General features: G+C 30.9%; 4 protein-coding genes across 6 annotated transcripts; 3 read left to right on the plus strand and 1 right to left on the minus strand.

Moving 5' to 3' along the window:
* The first annotated feature begins 46 nt into the window (after positions 1-46).
* On the plus strand, positions 47-1,158 carry LOC109595399 (BRISC complex subunit FAM175B-like). Its single transcript, XM_020010748.2, has 2 exons — positions 47-188; positions 241-1,158. The coding sequence occupies exons 1-2, from the start codon at positions 105-107 to the stop codon at positions 1,078-1,080; spliced, it is 924 nt and encodes a 307-aa protein (XP_019866307.1). The 5' UTR covers positions 47-104; the 3' UTR covers positions 1,081-1,158.
* Positions 1,159-1,236: 78 nt separating this feature from the next.
* LOC109595383 (Hermansky-Pudlak syndrome 1 protein homolog) lies at positions 1,237-3,771 on the minus strand. The gene is made up of 8 exons (XM_020010731.2): positions 3,630-3,771; positions 3,435-3,578; positions 3,176-3,288; positions 2,872-3,117; positions 2,119-2,820; positions 1,903-2,041; positions 1,608-1,810; positions 1,237-1,556 (listed from the first exon to the last, which is right to left on the minus strand). The coding sequence occupies exons 1-8, from the start codon at positions 3,741-3,743 to the stop codon at positions 1,379-1,381; spliced, it is 1,839 nt and encodes a 612-aa protein (XP_019866290.2). The 5' UTR covers positions 3,744-3,771; the 3' UTR covers positions 1,237-1,378.
* Positions 3,772-4,107: 336 nt separating this feature from the next.
* LOC109595362 (kelch-like protein 5) lies at positions 4,108-8,620 on the plus strand. 2 transcript variants are annotated; one of them, XM_049965013.1, is made up of 8 exons: positions 4,108-4,210; positions 4,275-4,585; positions 4,638-4,986; positions 5,773-6,001; positions 6,058-6,316; positions 6,872-7,066; positions 7,125-7,435; positions 7,491-8,620. In XM_049965013.1, exons 2-8 carry the CDS (start codon positions 4,332-4,334, stop codon positions 7,730-7,732), a joined length of 1,839 nt encoding a protein of 612 aa, XP_049820970.1. In that variant the 5' UTR covers positions 4,108-4,210; positions 4,275-4,331; the 3' UTR covers positions 7,733-8,620. The 2 variants fall into 2 exon arrangements, with proteins under 2 accessions (XP_049820970.1, XP_049820969.1); XM_049965012.1 differs by having other exon boundaries at positions 4,171-4,210; positions 4,319-4,585.
* Positions 8,621-10,940: 2,320 nt separating this feature from the next.
* Positions 10,941-15,275, plus strand: LOC109595363 (protein FAM91A1). Of its 2 annotated transcripts, XM_020010705.2 has the most exons (14): positions 10,943-11,131; positions 11,187-11,271; positions 11,327-11,536; positions 11,587-11,771; positions 11,822-11,922; positions 11,977-12,136; positions 12,194-12,348; positions 12,443-12,603; positions 12,658-12,958; positions 13,012-13,577; positions 13,636-14,075; positions 14,263-14,369; positions 14,447-14,516; positions 14,575-15,275. In XM_020010705.2, exons 1-14 carry the CDS (start codon positions 11,060-11,062, stop codon positions 14,683-14,685), a joined length of 2,724 nt encoding a protein of 907 aa, XP_019866264.2. In that variant the 5' UTR covers positions 10,943-11,059; the 3' UTR covers positions 14,686-15,275. The 2 variants fall into 2 exon arrangements, 1 of the variants encoding a protein (XP_019866264.2); XR_002191292.2 differs by lacking the exon at positions 14,263-14,369 and having other exon boundaries at positions 10,941-11,131.
* The last annotated feature ends 1,339 nt before the right edge of the window (positions 15,276-16,614 follow it).

A 16,614-nucleotide genomic window follows, 5' to 3' on the forward strand; every position in this document is an offset into this window, starting at 1 on the left:
AGTTTCACCAACTTAAAATATTCAATATTTGTTGAGGTTATGATTTATTTATAACCTATATATGATTTCCGCGGTTAAAAATGTTCATTTTGTAATTGTTCAAAATGTATAAACCAATTACCGTAAATTTAACGGGACCAGTAGTCTCATTCTTATTCTATGAAAATTCGAAAGCACCAAACCTTCAGGTGAAAACATTTGAAACTTGTTAATATCAACATTTATTTATTTTAATTTTAGGAGGGGTTTTTGTTAGGAGATATCGTAAAAAAAAAAATTTCGAAAATTACAGACCATGAACAGATACAGGTGGAAACAATTGAAACAATACAAATAAATTCTGTGATACCATGCCCTCAGATAAGTTATTTTTATGATGCAGTCGGAAGAGTGAATTGTCAGAAGCTCAAAGATTTCTTAGGATCTCAATACGATAAGGTTGTGTCATGGTATATATATAAAACTGGAGAAGATATACATTTTACATTTAGAGATAAACTAGTTCATAAAAGCCTGTCGAATATCTTTAATGTTTATGCATCATGTTTTACAACATGTCTACTAACAAAAGCCACTTCAGAAAATTCTTCAACACATTCATTTGAAACGACATTTTGGAAACATAGTGGAATGAAGTACACTCAGATTCCAATACACATAAGTAATCTAGGTGAGAAGAATAATGCATATAAAAGTGAAGGTCCATCTTCTCAAACCTTCCAAAATATAATTAAACAAATAAATGTTGGTGAAATGAAGTCTAATGCAATATTAAACATCAATAAAATTCACAGTGCCTTGCTCACACATGTCAACAAAGTAGCTATTGAATTGTCAGTGGCAGAGAAACGCTTATTTGATTTGGAAAATGAGATAGCACAATTAAAGAATGACAACAAAAACAAAGTTGGCAGTGAGAACATGTGTAACATTTTCAAAGAAATTATTGAAAAAGACAAAACTGAGATAGATGCAAGTCCAAGTAGGAGGGGCAGGCGAAGAGTAAGACTTCCAACTTCTCCAAAAGTAGATCAAGCCACACCCTCTAAAAGGGGCAGAGGCAGATCCAAGAAAGATTAATGATGTGTTACGTTTTTAAAATTTGTGTTCTGTTAAATACTTGTAAGAATATTATTTATAAAATATTTTTTCACAACATTTATAGTTTCATTGTCCCAAAAAAATGTGATTGTTGATTGTTGGAAATTTGTGAAAGGGCAAATATAACAAACAATAATTAGACATTTATATTTTATTAAATTATGCTTGTAGGTATGACAATCTGGGATAATACTGACTAAACTTGAAATAAATTATACCTTAAAACTAATCATATCACAAATGAAATAAATATCTGCTAATATTAAATTAATCTAATTTACAATAAATCAATTGGATGGGAAGGATGCCCTCTTAACTCCCAAATGGTGGCAGACAGCCGTCGCGTTTGTTCCAGAACACATGAAGCAGTCACCAAACCCAAATGCACGCAAAATAATTCATAGCAACGGATTTTTGCTGGAGCTATTTTTGGAAAACATATCTCCTTCAGTTTCCTAGAAATATATTCATTAAGAGAATATAAATTAAAAAATCGAAATAATTACTGATAAAAATCTTCGCACAAAATTCCTGGCAAAGGTAATGATGCATTAGGCATAACAGTTGGTTTCATTGGTGTTCCGCTAATATCCTCGAACCAAACAAAGTAGGCGTAGTTAAAAGTCATATCCTTCCACATTAAGGACAAGGTTCCATCCATCAGGTGGCTCCTTCCGAAGTTGATCATTAACGATATCTTTGAAATAAACTGAACACTACTTTAGTTTTCCAGTAAATTAAACAGACATACTTTACAACTGAAACATTGAGAAAAATTTTATAAAATATCTGCATTTATACCTTTTCTGTAATCAAATTTTCTTTATTTGTGACGTCCAAAGTTGGACTAGTCAGTCTGTGATTGGATCTATCCACATAGAGAAAATGAACTAGTCCTGGAAACTCTTCCAAATACTTATTGATTGTTAGGGAATCTCTAGTACACAAATATTAAGGATTAATCATGGATGATTATTTACAGAATACAATAAAACTAAACACTGTTTAAAAGGATATGATCCAAGGGAAAAGTTTTTGATGCTCTTAACTTTGAAAAATTCATTATAACTCTTCAAATTTGTTTGAACTATCTCCCCCGCCGTCTTGGCCCGACTTCGTGTGGATTTAATAATACTCTCATCAATTGAAGTCAGTTTCAAAAAATCATTTAAGTCTTCCAAGAACGTCAGTGTTACAGTCTCCGCTCTTAATAAAGCTTCATCAGAAGAAGTCTTAAAAAATTCATAGTATTTCTTCTTTATTATATCCCATTTCTTCATGAGCTGTTTATGGGCCACCTCAATATGACTATTTCTATTTTTCTTAAGACTGTCATTTAGTTTCTTAGTAGCGAGTTCGAAATTTTCGAAAGCTGGTTGAAGAATAGACTTTTCTCTTTGACTTTGCAATAATTGTAGGGTGTGCAAGTGACTGAAAGTTTCATATAAACTGGCAGCAACTGCTGAGTTCCCAACTTCTAATAAGTAAATTAAATGAACGCCCTCACTGATTGGTATAATATGAACAATATGTGGTAAACATTTAGGCTGCAGTTCAGGTCCAGACAATAAAATTTGGTAACTGTAGATGGTTTCAAGTGATTCCTCTGGCGGAACAATAATCTCGAAATTTTCATCTTCATCTTTTTTAATGTAATTACTTTGGCACAAAATCATTGAGAACAATATATCTGTTGCAGACAATTCTTTGGCATTTTGACTGAAGTAAACAAAATTAAGTACCATTCAACAACTAGATTGTGTTACTCACCAAGAATATAAAGCTAAAAATTTGTTTTGAACAAGTACTAGGGCATGTATTTTATTACAATCCACTTCTGAACTTAGTCTATCAGTTGATTCCTGAAGCGCTTTAAGAGTGGCCATACTCAAATCAGAATTTACAATTAACTGCTCAACAGCTTCAATAAGAACTGCCTGATCAGTTTTATGAAGATATAACCAACTGTCTATTAACTTGGTAGCCAACTCTGCTTTACTATTATTCTGTTTTAATCTTTAAAAAGAGAATTTCTTTATTTATTGAATTATTATAAGTATTTGTAATCACTTACTGGTATACATCAGGTCCACATAAGTATCTGACAACTGTTATAGATACATTCAGAAAACGTTTTATGTTTGAAGTATCTGTTGAACCAATAGCCACAAAAAGGTATCCCATATACTACAATTCAATAAACATTCTTAGAAATAATAATATAGATTATATCTTATTATACTAAATTATTAAAATAAAATTATAAAATAGTAAATGAAAAAAGTTAAACTTGAAATCAAAATAACAATTCTCTAGAATAAATTTCTTAATACCTGATCAAATTGTAAATTTAAACCATCCAAACATTTAATCGATGTATATGAATTTCCAAATTGGCAACTCATAATTCTATGAGAAGCAATTATGGGGGAAAATATCTGTACAATAACATTTCCATCCAGTTCATTGTTATTTGTCTAAAAATTGTGTTCAATAATTTTTATAATATTTACATATTTTATTATAACCTCTATTTGTAAACATTGGGCCACTGCAAATTCATTTAGGTGTATTGCAAATTTTTTGTTGTATTTCGAAAATATGAGATCATTTAGGTGATCGAAGATTAACAAACAATTCATTTTAATACAAAACGTCAGTAGATTTTTAAAAATTAATTGTAATATACTTCTTATTCACTGAATAGGATACAACCAGAATAAAATCATCGTCTGACAAGAAGATGGTCCGATAATCGTAGTTGTCAGCTTGTTTACTTAAAAAGAAAAACTAATTATTATTATTATTCTAAATTTATTTATTTAATTTATTAGCAGTTTTCATACTAATTATGGGAATAATAAAAAAATGCAGTAGTTTTTAACATTAACATGAGAATTAATTCTTAAAAATGTTAACAACGTACAGTTGGTGACCCTGACTTATTCATTGATAAAGAACAGAGTTCTTAATACTGTGCCATGGCAGTCTGTGGTACCCTCAGTCCCCAAACAAAATTGTTTTGTGGCCACAGCCTACTGTTTGTGACAGTTCGATAATCCATGTCAATTATTTTACAATTATTTTATGTTTATAACTTTTTAGATTGGTAATTAGCTTATTTGCTTACATAGAATTGACCCGCAAATCCATAGAATTATCATGACTTTTAGGAATCATATCCTTTAAAGACTATAAATTGAACCCTTTGTTTAAGTTTACAAAGAACAATGTCTATGTCGGGAAGTATTAGCCCCAGCAAAGAATCTTTAAGTGTTAGCGGTAGTATTACAAGTAGTGATAATCTACCCAGAGACATCAGTAGACTGTCTTTGGGATCAACAACTTCTCAAGATGAGCACTTCAGATGCGAGGGACATGCAGAGCATAGTCTCTCTTGTATGAAATCATATTTGCAAGCTGGAAAGTTATGTGATATTACACTTGTGGCTGGCAGCAATGGCAAGAGAGTTCAAGCACATAGGTATTTATTTATCTTTAAAATATATCATATATTAAATATTAATTTATTTTAGATTAGTTTTATCAGCTGCTAGTGAATACTTTTCAACAATGTTCACTGGCAGTTTGAGGGATCCTGAACAGACTGAAGTAACGTTAGGTGATGTCAATGGTGATGTGCTGCAAGCTGTGGTGAACTACTGTTACACAGGGACCATTGAAATTAGGGAGGACAATGTTGAGACACTTTTGTCCACCGCCTGTTTAATGTTGTTGCACGAAGTTGTGGAAGCTTGCTCTAGATTTCTGGCACATCAATTACATCCTAGCAATTGCTTAGGCATTGCTGTTTTTGCAGAATATCAAAACTGCTCAAGTTTATTGATGGAAGCTAATTCTTATACCAGTCAGCATTTTATGCAGGTATAGTGTAAAATGAGTATTTTATTTAAACTTAATTTCATTTATAAAGGGTTCTAAAGAATCTCAAAAAAATATATAATTTGAACACATCCATAAAAATTAAAGAATCTACATTGTGTAATTATACTAATATTAGACTTATCATTAATTGTAATACTATACTAATTGTTTCTGAGAAGTTACAGTGATATTTTAAATTACAATTTTACAGAAGCCTAATAATATAATGAGACTATACTAAATATTTTGTAAACCTATACACAAATTTTAGTTTTATGATTATCATATAAAACAGAAGATATTGAATTCTTAAAAGCACATTAATAAATTTTTATAAATAATAATACTTTAATATAATGGGGGAGGAATATATATTTGTAAAATAGTTCTCTTAATATTTAAAGCAAACAAGAGTCGTTTATTTAATTAAATTCGGTTCTAATGCGTTCCATAATAATAAATACCTATAAAAGATATTCAGGAAGGCACTGAATTTATAATCGTTGAAAATGATTTAAAAGACAAGTAAAAAAGAAGTTCTATTATTATTGAATAGAAATTTTAAATTAATTTGCATTAATTAATGTACTTAGTGTCATTTTTATAAGTAAAATTTAGAAAATTGAAATAATTTTAACTTATTTGAATGGAGAGGAAATAATTGATAATAGTAATTTTAAATTACAATAAATTAATAATAAATTAAAATATAGTAAGGTACTAAAGAGCACACTAATTAATAACAAGGATTTCTTTACTAAGCTGATTCTGTATTATTTATTATAGGTAATTCGCAACCAGGAATTTCTTCAGTTAACAGTGGAGCAAATGACAACCTTGTTGAATAACGATGTGCTGAATGTACCATCAGAAGAACACATATTCCACGCGTTGATGAATTGGGTGAACCACGATCCCGTCGAACGGAAACAGTACGTCGGGCAGCTGCTGGAACTAGTAAAGTTACCTTTACTCAGTCCAGCTTTCCTAACGGACCACGTAGAAGCTATAGTTGGTAATAATATCTTTTTTGACTTACTGATTGAATGTTACGATAATGATTGACCTTAGGCGACGATATCAACTGCCAAAAATTAATAATTGAAGCGATGAAATGGCATCTCCTCCCCGAAAGACGACTCCAAATGGCGTGCGCAAGAACTCGTCCCAGAAAGGCAACTCTCGGCAAGTTGTTTGTTGTGGGTGGTATGGATAAAAATAAGGGTGCAACCACGATAGAATGTTACGATCCCCGTCGTGATATGTGGAGTGTAGCATACAACATGAGTGGCAGAAGATTGCAGTTCGGCATCGCCCTTATGGGAGATAAGTAAGTGCCAATTTTGTACACTTTTCTGGCTTTAATTTGCAGTAAAAAAGGGTGACTACAAGTCTGGTGTTTAGTTTTGTATGAAATTGTTCACGTTTGAAAATAATTGAATAGGTCTTTCATTTAATAACACATCACATAATCAAAAATTGTAATAGTTTTTTAAATATCATCAAAAAGTATTATTTATATAAAGCAGTACCAGGTCACATTGATCTGTAACAGTAGTTAGCTTAAGGAACTTTGCTTTATCATTTTTTTAATTATTATTTATTTAATTACTACATTTGGTTTAAAAATTTAATTATTTTTTTGTAGGTATTTCATGATTTCTGACTTTGAAGAATTAAGAATCACAGAAAATGAAGAACTAAGTAATTAACTTTCAGTAAAAATGTTATCCTTAATTATTTTCATCTCATAAATTAGCAGATATTGTGTTTAAGAAGATCTATAGTAAAATAATTTTAAGTATTTAAAAATCTCAACAATTTCTATAAAATTATCAACTCTCATTTTTTCCTTCTAATAAAATAAATAATAATCATTTTTTAGATTGTTGGTGGTTGGTGGAAGAGACGGTTTGAAAACATTGAACACAATGGAATGTCTCGACATGGATTTGGGCTCTTGGTGTCAATTGTCGCCGATGAATACTCACCGACATGGTTTAGGTGTCGCTGTGCTGGGCGGCACCTTGTATGCAGTAGGGGGACATGACGGTTGGAGCTATCTAAACACTGTGGAGAGGTTTGCGCGTCCACATTGTCTGATTAGACATTTTAATTAAAATAAATACAATTTCCAGGTGGGATCCTGTAGCCAGGTCGTGGCAGTACGTGGCACCGATGCAAAATCAGCGATGTTCAGCCGGCATAGCCGTGCTAAATGGGAAGCTTTACGCAGTTGGTGGCCGAGACGGTGCATCGTGTCTGAGAACGGTAGAATGTTATGACCCGCACACGAACAAGTGGACCCCTACGGCACCGTTGACGCGACGGAGGGGTGGAGTCGGTGTGGCCGTGGCGAACGGATTTCTATACGCCATGGGAGGACAGGACGCGCCCGCCAATAATCCAGCCGCCTCGCGGTTTGATTGCGTCGAGAGATACGATCCAAGTAATCCGAGTTTAAATAATTATTTTTTCAATATATACTAACGGGCATTTTTTAGGTACCGATACGTGGTCAACAGTGGCTTCGCTGTCGAGTAAAAGAGACGCGGTGGCGGCGTGTCTGTTCGGTGATAAACTGTATGCAATTGGAGGCTATGACGGTGGACATTATTTACGGACTGTGGAACAGTATGATCCACATACAAATGAATGGACGACTGTGGCGCCTCTTATAACTGGAAGAGCTGGTGCCTGTGTAATAGCCATGAGCAATAACCCAAATACGGCCCCTGAGCAATAAATAATCTCTGGATACTGAAACGTGCAGTTAACCTTACCATTCTTCCTTATTGTCAACGAAACTGGAAATTTATTTTATTTATTTATTTTAATTTAATCAACATTAAGATTTAAGATTCAATAATTTTATTAAGATAACGATCCGTAAAACAATGCAAACAGAAGATGGTATGGTTTTGTGCGTCATTTGTGATAAGAAAACTACATTATTTTATTAACTGGCCCTTACAGTGTTTCTTCATATAATATTGTGACACTAACTTTTTATCATAATTTTTTAATTTTATTATTTTCCCATCTTGATGTGAGCATTTTAAATATTTATAGACTGAACAGGCAGCATTTATTTCAGTAAACTGAATTATCAAGACTGAAGCAAATCTGAATATGTAATTTTTGATGTGTAAACTGCAATTTAAACATTCTATTTAATGTAATTAATAAGTTGGTATTATTCAAGCTTTACCATTCCACGTTATTAGCGTTTTTTGCTTTGTTAAAATTTTTATATGTAAACTGATGTCATTTATTTCTGTAAGCCGGGTACAAAAGGCCAAAATTTTATTCTATACATAATCTGAAACTATTCCTGTGATATTGTAATATAAGCATAAAAATTACCCTTACAGAAATGAATGTTTTTAGAAAGGTTTGTAAACCTTTCATTAGTGGATTCAATGGTGATTGGTGGTTATTTTTTGTAGAATTTAGACGTTATGTACAATCAGATCTGTAAATGCTAATAGAGAGACTGATTGCGTTCAATTTTAATATTGTCAGTCTCAAATTTTAACAGAACTGATTGAAATAAATAAAATTGTGATAATTTGTGAATAGGATTCTTATAACCAAAAATTGTACTTTTTCAATAATAATTACCTTATTGTAAGTTTAATGGTTTTATTTGCAAAATTGTATTTCCTATTTTACTCTGTTAATTCGATTAAAAGAAATGCAAAAAAATATATTTTTATGGCTTATCTGATGGAAAAGAATTCAAAACTGTATAAAACTACAACCAATCTATAAAAATTTTACAATTAAAATTTCATCTAGTTTTTTACACTTTAAAAAAATCTTTTTATGTTAATTATTTTGAAATACGAATATTAATCGTTGTTAGCTTAGTAGTATAAGTCACTATATAAAAATAAATATATACATATATCAATTTAAGAACACTAATTATCATTGAGTGAATACAACACTATTCTAAATTATAATTTACTAAAGTTCAATTATATATTAAGGGACGTTAAATATATAAAAAAGTTTATTAAAAAACAAAAATGTATTTATGCTATATGTAGCACAATAGTATACATTGGTATATGGACACAAATTTAGTTAAAGATCATTTCCAGAAAATAGCAATTTAGTATGTTAATAATTTGACGAAGTATTGGGAAAGAAATAAAGGAATAAATAGGATAGTTAAAAAATGGACACAGTTCTTTTTAATTATGTAAGCTGAAAAAAATGCTTAATTAGATTACTTAGTAAACATACAAAGTAATTAATAATTCCTGAAAACCTAGTGTTACCAGTCGTATTTACCTAAATATTGTCTTTTGGAAAGTAGTAACTTCAAATTCAATCATACTGAAAATAAAACGAAATTTTCTATCTAAAGAAAATATCTAAAACAATCGATTGATGCGATCAAAAACCAACTTAAGTGTTGATTCCATGGAGAAAGGACCCAGACCTACCTGTAGTCATTTAAAAACATTCAATTAATTTCAGTGCTTAACGGAGAAATAAAATTAATATTATATCTTTAATGCCTTTTCTAGATGAGTACAGACACTTTCAATCGATAAGAAAATAAACAAAAATTCTTAATAATTTTCAATCTTATTCTTTAATTTGATTTATATAAATATTGAGCGATGATGTGCACTTTTTCGATACTCACTTATCCAAGTATTTTTATTAGTTTGTTCAAAATTCACGTGACATAACTTTTCTAAATAACACATACTGAAGCATTTTTATTTATATTCGTTAATGTAAAAAGAAAGTAAAGTGTAACAAAAAGTTATAAATCAGGTATACAGGAAAACTTTCTTATGATATAAACCAATTTAAAACACTGATAAAATAGTAACATTAAAACTCAAAATTTATACTTAATTTATTAATAAAAAATTAAATATAGATATGTATAAATTAATTATTATTATTATAGATTATAAACCTGGTCATTTTTACTGTATGACAAAGAGGAAATTGTTTTGTTTAATTGTGTAAGAATATTAAGTAAAGCCGACGAAAACTGTCGTAAAACTCACTATAAAAAAGTATTTTTATTCATCCACATCCCGGTGCTCAGTGTTTTTATCGCTTATTTGTTAATTTTGTATCGATCTCAAACATTAACTACACATTCGATTTTGAACTATATTGCATTTATATCCGAATAAATATTATAAAAAATATAATTTATTTATAAGCCAAAATTTATATTTAATAATAATTTATTATTTCGGTATTAAAGAGACATTTCAAGTCAATTTGTACTAATTAATGTTACTATTTTTATTTATTACATTACAATAAAATTTAAATAATTGATATATTGTTAAATAGATATAATAGACATTAAATAAAAACTTTTTATAAACAGATTGGTTTATATACGTATACATTTTAAGCTTTATTTAACTTCAATTTATTGTTAAATTCAATCATTTATTTAATTTTTATCATAAACATTAAATAAGTAATTTCTATAATATTAAAATAAACTTGAAAACTTAGTTATTCAATGTTTGCTATCAGCATGCCTTGGTTTCTGTTTGCCTGATTTTGATGGCTAAGTATTACTTTGCAAGTAAACAACCCATTGATATCATTTTTTTACACGGTATTAAGTGACGCAGATGTAGACAATATAAATACTGGAATGTATTTGTAATGTCACTAAAAATTCAAGGTGAAAATACTAGTAAAAAGTAAGGAGGATTCTTTATATAAACCGATTTCCAATAACGAATCTTGTCTTAGTTAAATTTATTTAAAGACATTAGACTTAAATTTTATTTCATTGTCTACATAGTTTGAGGTTCAGAATCAGAAGTAGCCATGGTAGTCTATGTCTGTTGTTATATAAATAAATTATATTTGTTGTTTCATATTTAAGACCATTCACATAACACTAGACAAAATATTTAATAGTAACAAAAAATAGTAAATAGCACTGGCAACGCTGGTGTTGATACGAAATTTCGACTTAGTTGACCATTGACATATGCTTTATTTACATTATATTTATCTAATCCATTTATGATTTTTGATAGACAATGACCGATAGGAAACAAAAATTATGAACGCGGAAATAGAAGAGTGCATCCGAAACAACAACACTTGGGGACAGTTGCCCGCACACATCAAACAGGCAAATAATGTTGCCACCACATTAAATTTATAAAAGTAAACAAAATGTTTTGTAGATCTTAAGCAATTCATCCAAGGAATATGAACGATGTATCGTATCATTTAGCATAAAAAATCAACTTAGATACAGGGGAAACTTGGGTATGTGTCCAAAATATGTTTCGTCAACATCAGTTTTTAATGGAGTCATTTTCAGTTCGACACATAGTTAAAGATGAAAAACGATACTATGAACGTGTCGTTAGCTACAGCAGAGAAAAACTCATGCTGTTTCCATATCACTTAGCTGACATGATTGTGAAAGGTCTCAGAATAACCCCCTTTAACTACTACATATCTGTGGTAGAGAAACTCATGCAGGCTGAAAAGAGTTATGATACTTTACCTAACTTTACTGCAGCAGATTGTAAGTATAGTTGAAGTAAAGTTATAATGTATACTAAGTGAATGAATTAGGTCTACGTCTCTTGGGCATTGGTAGAAATGAATACATTGATCTAATGAACAAATCTAGGTCAAACAGAGGGAGATTGTTTGGTAAAAAGAATGTTAGGGGACTGTTGCCTAAAGTTCCATGTAAAATTCATATAGAATCTTGGTGGAGGGTTGAAGTTGGATTAGTTTTAGAGGAGGACATTAAGGTAGTTTTTACATCTTTTGTTATATTTTAAATTAAGATGCACATTTTTAGATGGTGAATGAAGAAGAACTTGCTGTAATTGATGCTTTGATTGATTTAGGATCACAAAATGCTGGTGAATTGAACTATTACACAGTTTTATCTTTATACAAGTTAGTATCTATAATTTGATGTGAGATTTATAATTCAATTTGAATAAATTTTAGAAAAGGATTGATATATTTGGATGTTCCTATTACGGCTGTTGACAGAGTACAAGTACCACCTTTACAAGGATTTGTTATGAATAGGATTGTGGGAGATTATTTTGAGACTTTATTGTACAAAATTTTTGTGTCCATTGATGAACATACAACAATTGGAGAGGTAACTTCAATTACATTGTTATTATTACATCATACTGATTCAAGTTTCTGTATTTAGTTAGCAAGTGTTTTGCAAGTGGAAACAGAACTTGTCAAACAGGCAGTGTCTCTGTATTGTAGACTGCAATTTGCTAGAAAGCTTGAACCAGAGACTGATAAAGAAATTGCTAAAAGGCATCCCTCATGGAATAATGTGCCAATTAGGGAATCCAGGTAGTGCATTGTCAATGGAATTTCTCCAACATTGTACTTTAATCATGTGAACACCAATATATTCAGTTTAAGATATATCATTATTTCATTTCAGAAGTGTAGATATCACTCCCCTAACCCTTAATTTGAGCCATGAAATGAATGGTTCACAGGGTTTGCAGTCACCTCAGTCAGATATGCCAGAGAGTCCTGCTAGTAATACATTAAACCGCAAAGGACAAAGAATAGCCTTCCTTTTTGATTCCACTTTAACTGGTAAAATCACAATAATGCCTATTAATGTTGTATATTACTTTTAATGTTTTATAGCATTTTTGATGATGGGAAACTTGACACCAGGTCTTAAAAAACATGCTGTAACCATGTTCGAAGTTGGTAAGCTGTGCGACGAGAGTCTCGACAGTTTTTTGATGGAATTAGAAAAAGTTTCGGTTCTGGACGCAGAGGGTGAAGGAGAAGCCAGGCGATTCTTTGATCACGCTGTGATTTTACGATCTACTGTACTGGCATTGCGAAAATTACCCAGTCCTGGTTTGGATTTAGTAAGATTAGAAAGCTTGCATTCCTTAGATGAAGCTGCTTGCATTAGACTGCTCCAGAAAAAATACAAGTAAGACAAGTTCAAGTAAGTAAGTAGTAGTACTAATTGTTTTCAATTTACAGGTTATTGGTTTCTATGGCCCCATTGAGCCGCGAGGTGCGTCCAATAACAAGCCTTTTACCACCACACTTGGGACCAGCCGCACCTGAAGTCAACACGTTGTGGTTCAAATTATTCTTGTACCATATGACCGGTTACGGACCTCCCTCCCTTTTACTGACCAAGGGTACAACCATTAAGCAGTTGCCTCGCGTGTTTCTCGGTTTCTCCCGACTCCTGGTTACATCCTGGTTGCACGAACCGGCAGTGATACCAGTCGCTAATGTTTTGTACGTTAATGCCGCTTTGCAATTCTCTCCAGTACTTATTCAGGCGTATGGGGTACACCAACCAGCCCAAACGTACATCGTACCTTTTCCTTTTGGAAGGACAACTCCCTCTAAAAATGCAAGAGAGAATCCTGCTGACGTACTCTTTAGGAACCATCCGGCGGTTAAGAGTATGTCAGAGCTCGTCGATTTGGAACATAACTGTGGTTATTTGACCTTTGCCAATATCGGCGTGTCCGATTTTGGGTGCCCGAATAAGGATCCTGTGGTTCGGCTGGGCCGGAGTTACAGAAATCCAAGTGAGTGTTAGCCAGCACGTTATTTTTCAAAATTGTTTACCAATATTATTTGTTTTAGATAATAAATTGCAGAAAGTTAGTAACGAACACGTCAGCGAACCAACGTCAATATCTAACGAAAATTTCAGTTTCACTTCTGAAAAACAATCATCACCAAAAGAAGAAGTAAAAGAAGATGCTGATAAACAATTGCAAAGTCCCGTCGAATCCCATTTCGCCGTCACACCTGTTATGAGCAGTCAATCATCATCTCCAGCCAATGGATTCACCAGTCAGGAATCGAATAATTTACTGCAGGAGGAACTTGATCAGTTAGCAAAACAGGAGGCCTTGGAAACGAATTCTAATGAAAGCGATTTCGTGCTGACTAGTTCAGTGTCTTTGGAAGGATTGACGAGCCCCACTGATGAGAATATTAGTATGTTTACTCGAGTTTCCGACGAACCCCCTTCAACTTCCGAGTCCGAAGTTGAGACTAAGGAGAAAGATAAACCTGAGGTAAGGATTGTTTAGTTTAACTTTGAATGTAACAAGTACTAATGTTTGGAAATAATTTAGTAACATACTGTAATTCTATTCTACATACATACTGTAATTCTATTTATTAACATATATAATTATTTCGTAGATTTTAACTTGCTTGTGATAGTTTTTTTTGGTTTGAGTGTGATGTTTTGTCATGTAGGTCTGGACCCTATTAGACTGTCACTTTGGAGTGCCATTATTTGACGTTAATGCAAATACTAAAATATGTGATACCATTGTATCTGGCGGTTTAGCAGAACAGAACAGGTAAAGCATTCAGTTAAATTATAATGGTACAAATTTTTTTTTTATGTTTTTTAATGTTCTCTTTTATGTTTTTCCAGCTTAGATCTTTTGGTTGAATCTAGTCGGAAACTTGGAAGCGTTTTACTCGATTTTATTTCCCAATGTCAGGTAACTATTTTTCATCTAATAAATCAAACACACATTTAGAATTATTTATTGTTTTCAGTACTATCCAGGAGAAAATATGGAGATATTGAAAAGGGGACGTTTGGTACCTTTACCAAGACACAATTTGGTGTTTGATAATGGTCGTGTAAGTGAATGGCCCGGAAAGTAAAATTATTTGGGTCACGAACTTCAGCCTAGCAATATGAAATGCAATTGAAGTAGATTATGTATATACACGGCAGTAATGTATTTTAATTAATTACGTTAAAAGCTTGATTGTTGAGTATTCCCATGGGCAAATTTATCTTTGTTGACGTTATGATTGTGTAGATAGGTTTTTACATGTTATAAGTTTTCCAGTTTATGCATTTTTTATGTAGATAATCAATTTTAGAAGTCCAAACTATTCTCCTGTTCTCTCAGACTGAGTTCATACTTTTTTATTCTTTGTTGTTTATAATATGTAAAAGACTATCTGAAATTTGCCCCAGGTTTCTTCCAATTTTATTTAGGAATTTTTATCGAGTGAGCAAAAATATTATATAACTGTTGAGGCTTAAATTGTTTTGAGTTTATAAGTCAGTCAATTATTTATATTTATATAACATAGTCAATAGGAGATAAATATGATTTTATATATTATTAAGTGTATACTGTGTAAAACATCTAGCTAATAATATTTTGGTAATTGTAGTGTCATTTACATATCTGGATTGTGAATTGATTTTTTTCAGAATTTACAAATTTACCGGAAAAATATATGTACGATTATTATTTTAACATATTTTTAACATTTAAAACTTAATAACATTTAGTTGTTTTTTATGTATTTCAAAACTGACTAATCAAAACATCACAAACTTATGCATTTAGTTGCTTAATTTGTACAAAATTTCAGTATTAAAATACATTCCAATAAATATATTATTTTAGCAACTTATGTGTTATCAATTTATCATTCTTGCTCCTGGAATTAATAGTACTTTGTAAATTGAATGTGGAAGATTCTTTTTGAAGCAGTTACTGACGAAGGGGTTCATTCTTCTACCGAATCCAAATTTGAAACCAATGAGAAAAATAAAATTGAGGTAAGGATTGAATATTTTTAACATTTAAAACGTGTTTTTTACCAATTCCAAAACTTCAAATAAACATTTTAGTTATTCAATTTATACAAAATTTCAGTATTAATAGATATATTATTTTAACTTACATCATATACCGATTGGAAAGCCTTTGATCCTACTGAGTTTTGAGAGAGACATCATGCATTACAGAGACAATAAAAGATTTCCACTAAAAAGCAAATTTTGCAAACTTGTACTGTCTCTGTCGTTCATGATACTCTCAAAATTCAGTCGGATCTAACGGCTTTTGATTGGTATATAATTTTACTATTCTTCAAACAATACTTTTAACATACTGCTTTGATTGTGTTGTCATAAATAAAAGAAAAATGATTTATATAAAATGTTTATTTTATTTAAAATATATAGTACAAAGCATATTTTTGAACTATTAAGACTAATGAAAGATAAACCGAATGTCGAAGATACTTTTCGAAGACCTTTCGACATTTTTGCTAACAATTACTAAATTATTCAAAACCATGTTCATACAGTATTAGTTATCTAATCAGTACTTTTTACAAAGGAAAAATCAGCTGAATTAATCGAGAATAAAACAATGATAAATAGAATTACTCGTCAACTGATTTATAGCTAAAATATATAATACATGCTTTTTCTATATAAAAATGTATAACAAGACTTCCAATGGAATGTCGTAAAATTTAATTTTATCAAAAATATCAAAATTTGCATTATCACTTATTTATTTACGTTTTATATTGTCAAGGATCCTGTTTACATACATTTGAATCACAGACTTGCAAAATAAAGTTGTATATGTAGAAATTTTAAAACGCATAAATTCTAAAATGATATGGAAACTGTTACAAGTACAAAAAACTTAAAATCGATGGGGCTTAACTAACTAATAATATTACAATTTATGTCATGATTTTGAGATGTCCAAAAAAATATATAAATTAAACTTACATGTTTGCAACTTCAGGATTGTGTCTTTATTAGTATTT

Source organism: Aethina tumida, chromosome 3 (assembly GCF_024364675.1).
Source record: "Aethina tumida isolate Nest 87 chromosome 3, icAetTumi1.1, whole genome shotgun sequence".
Lineage (NCBI taxonomy): Eukaryota > Metazoa > Arthropoda > Insecta > Coleoptera > Nitidulidae > Aethina > Aethina tumida.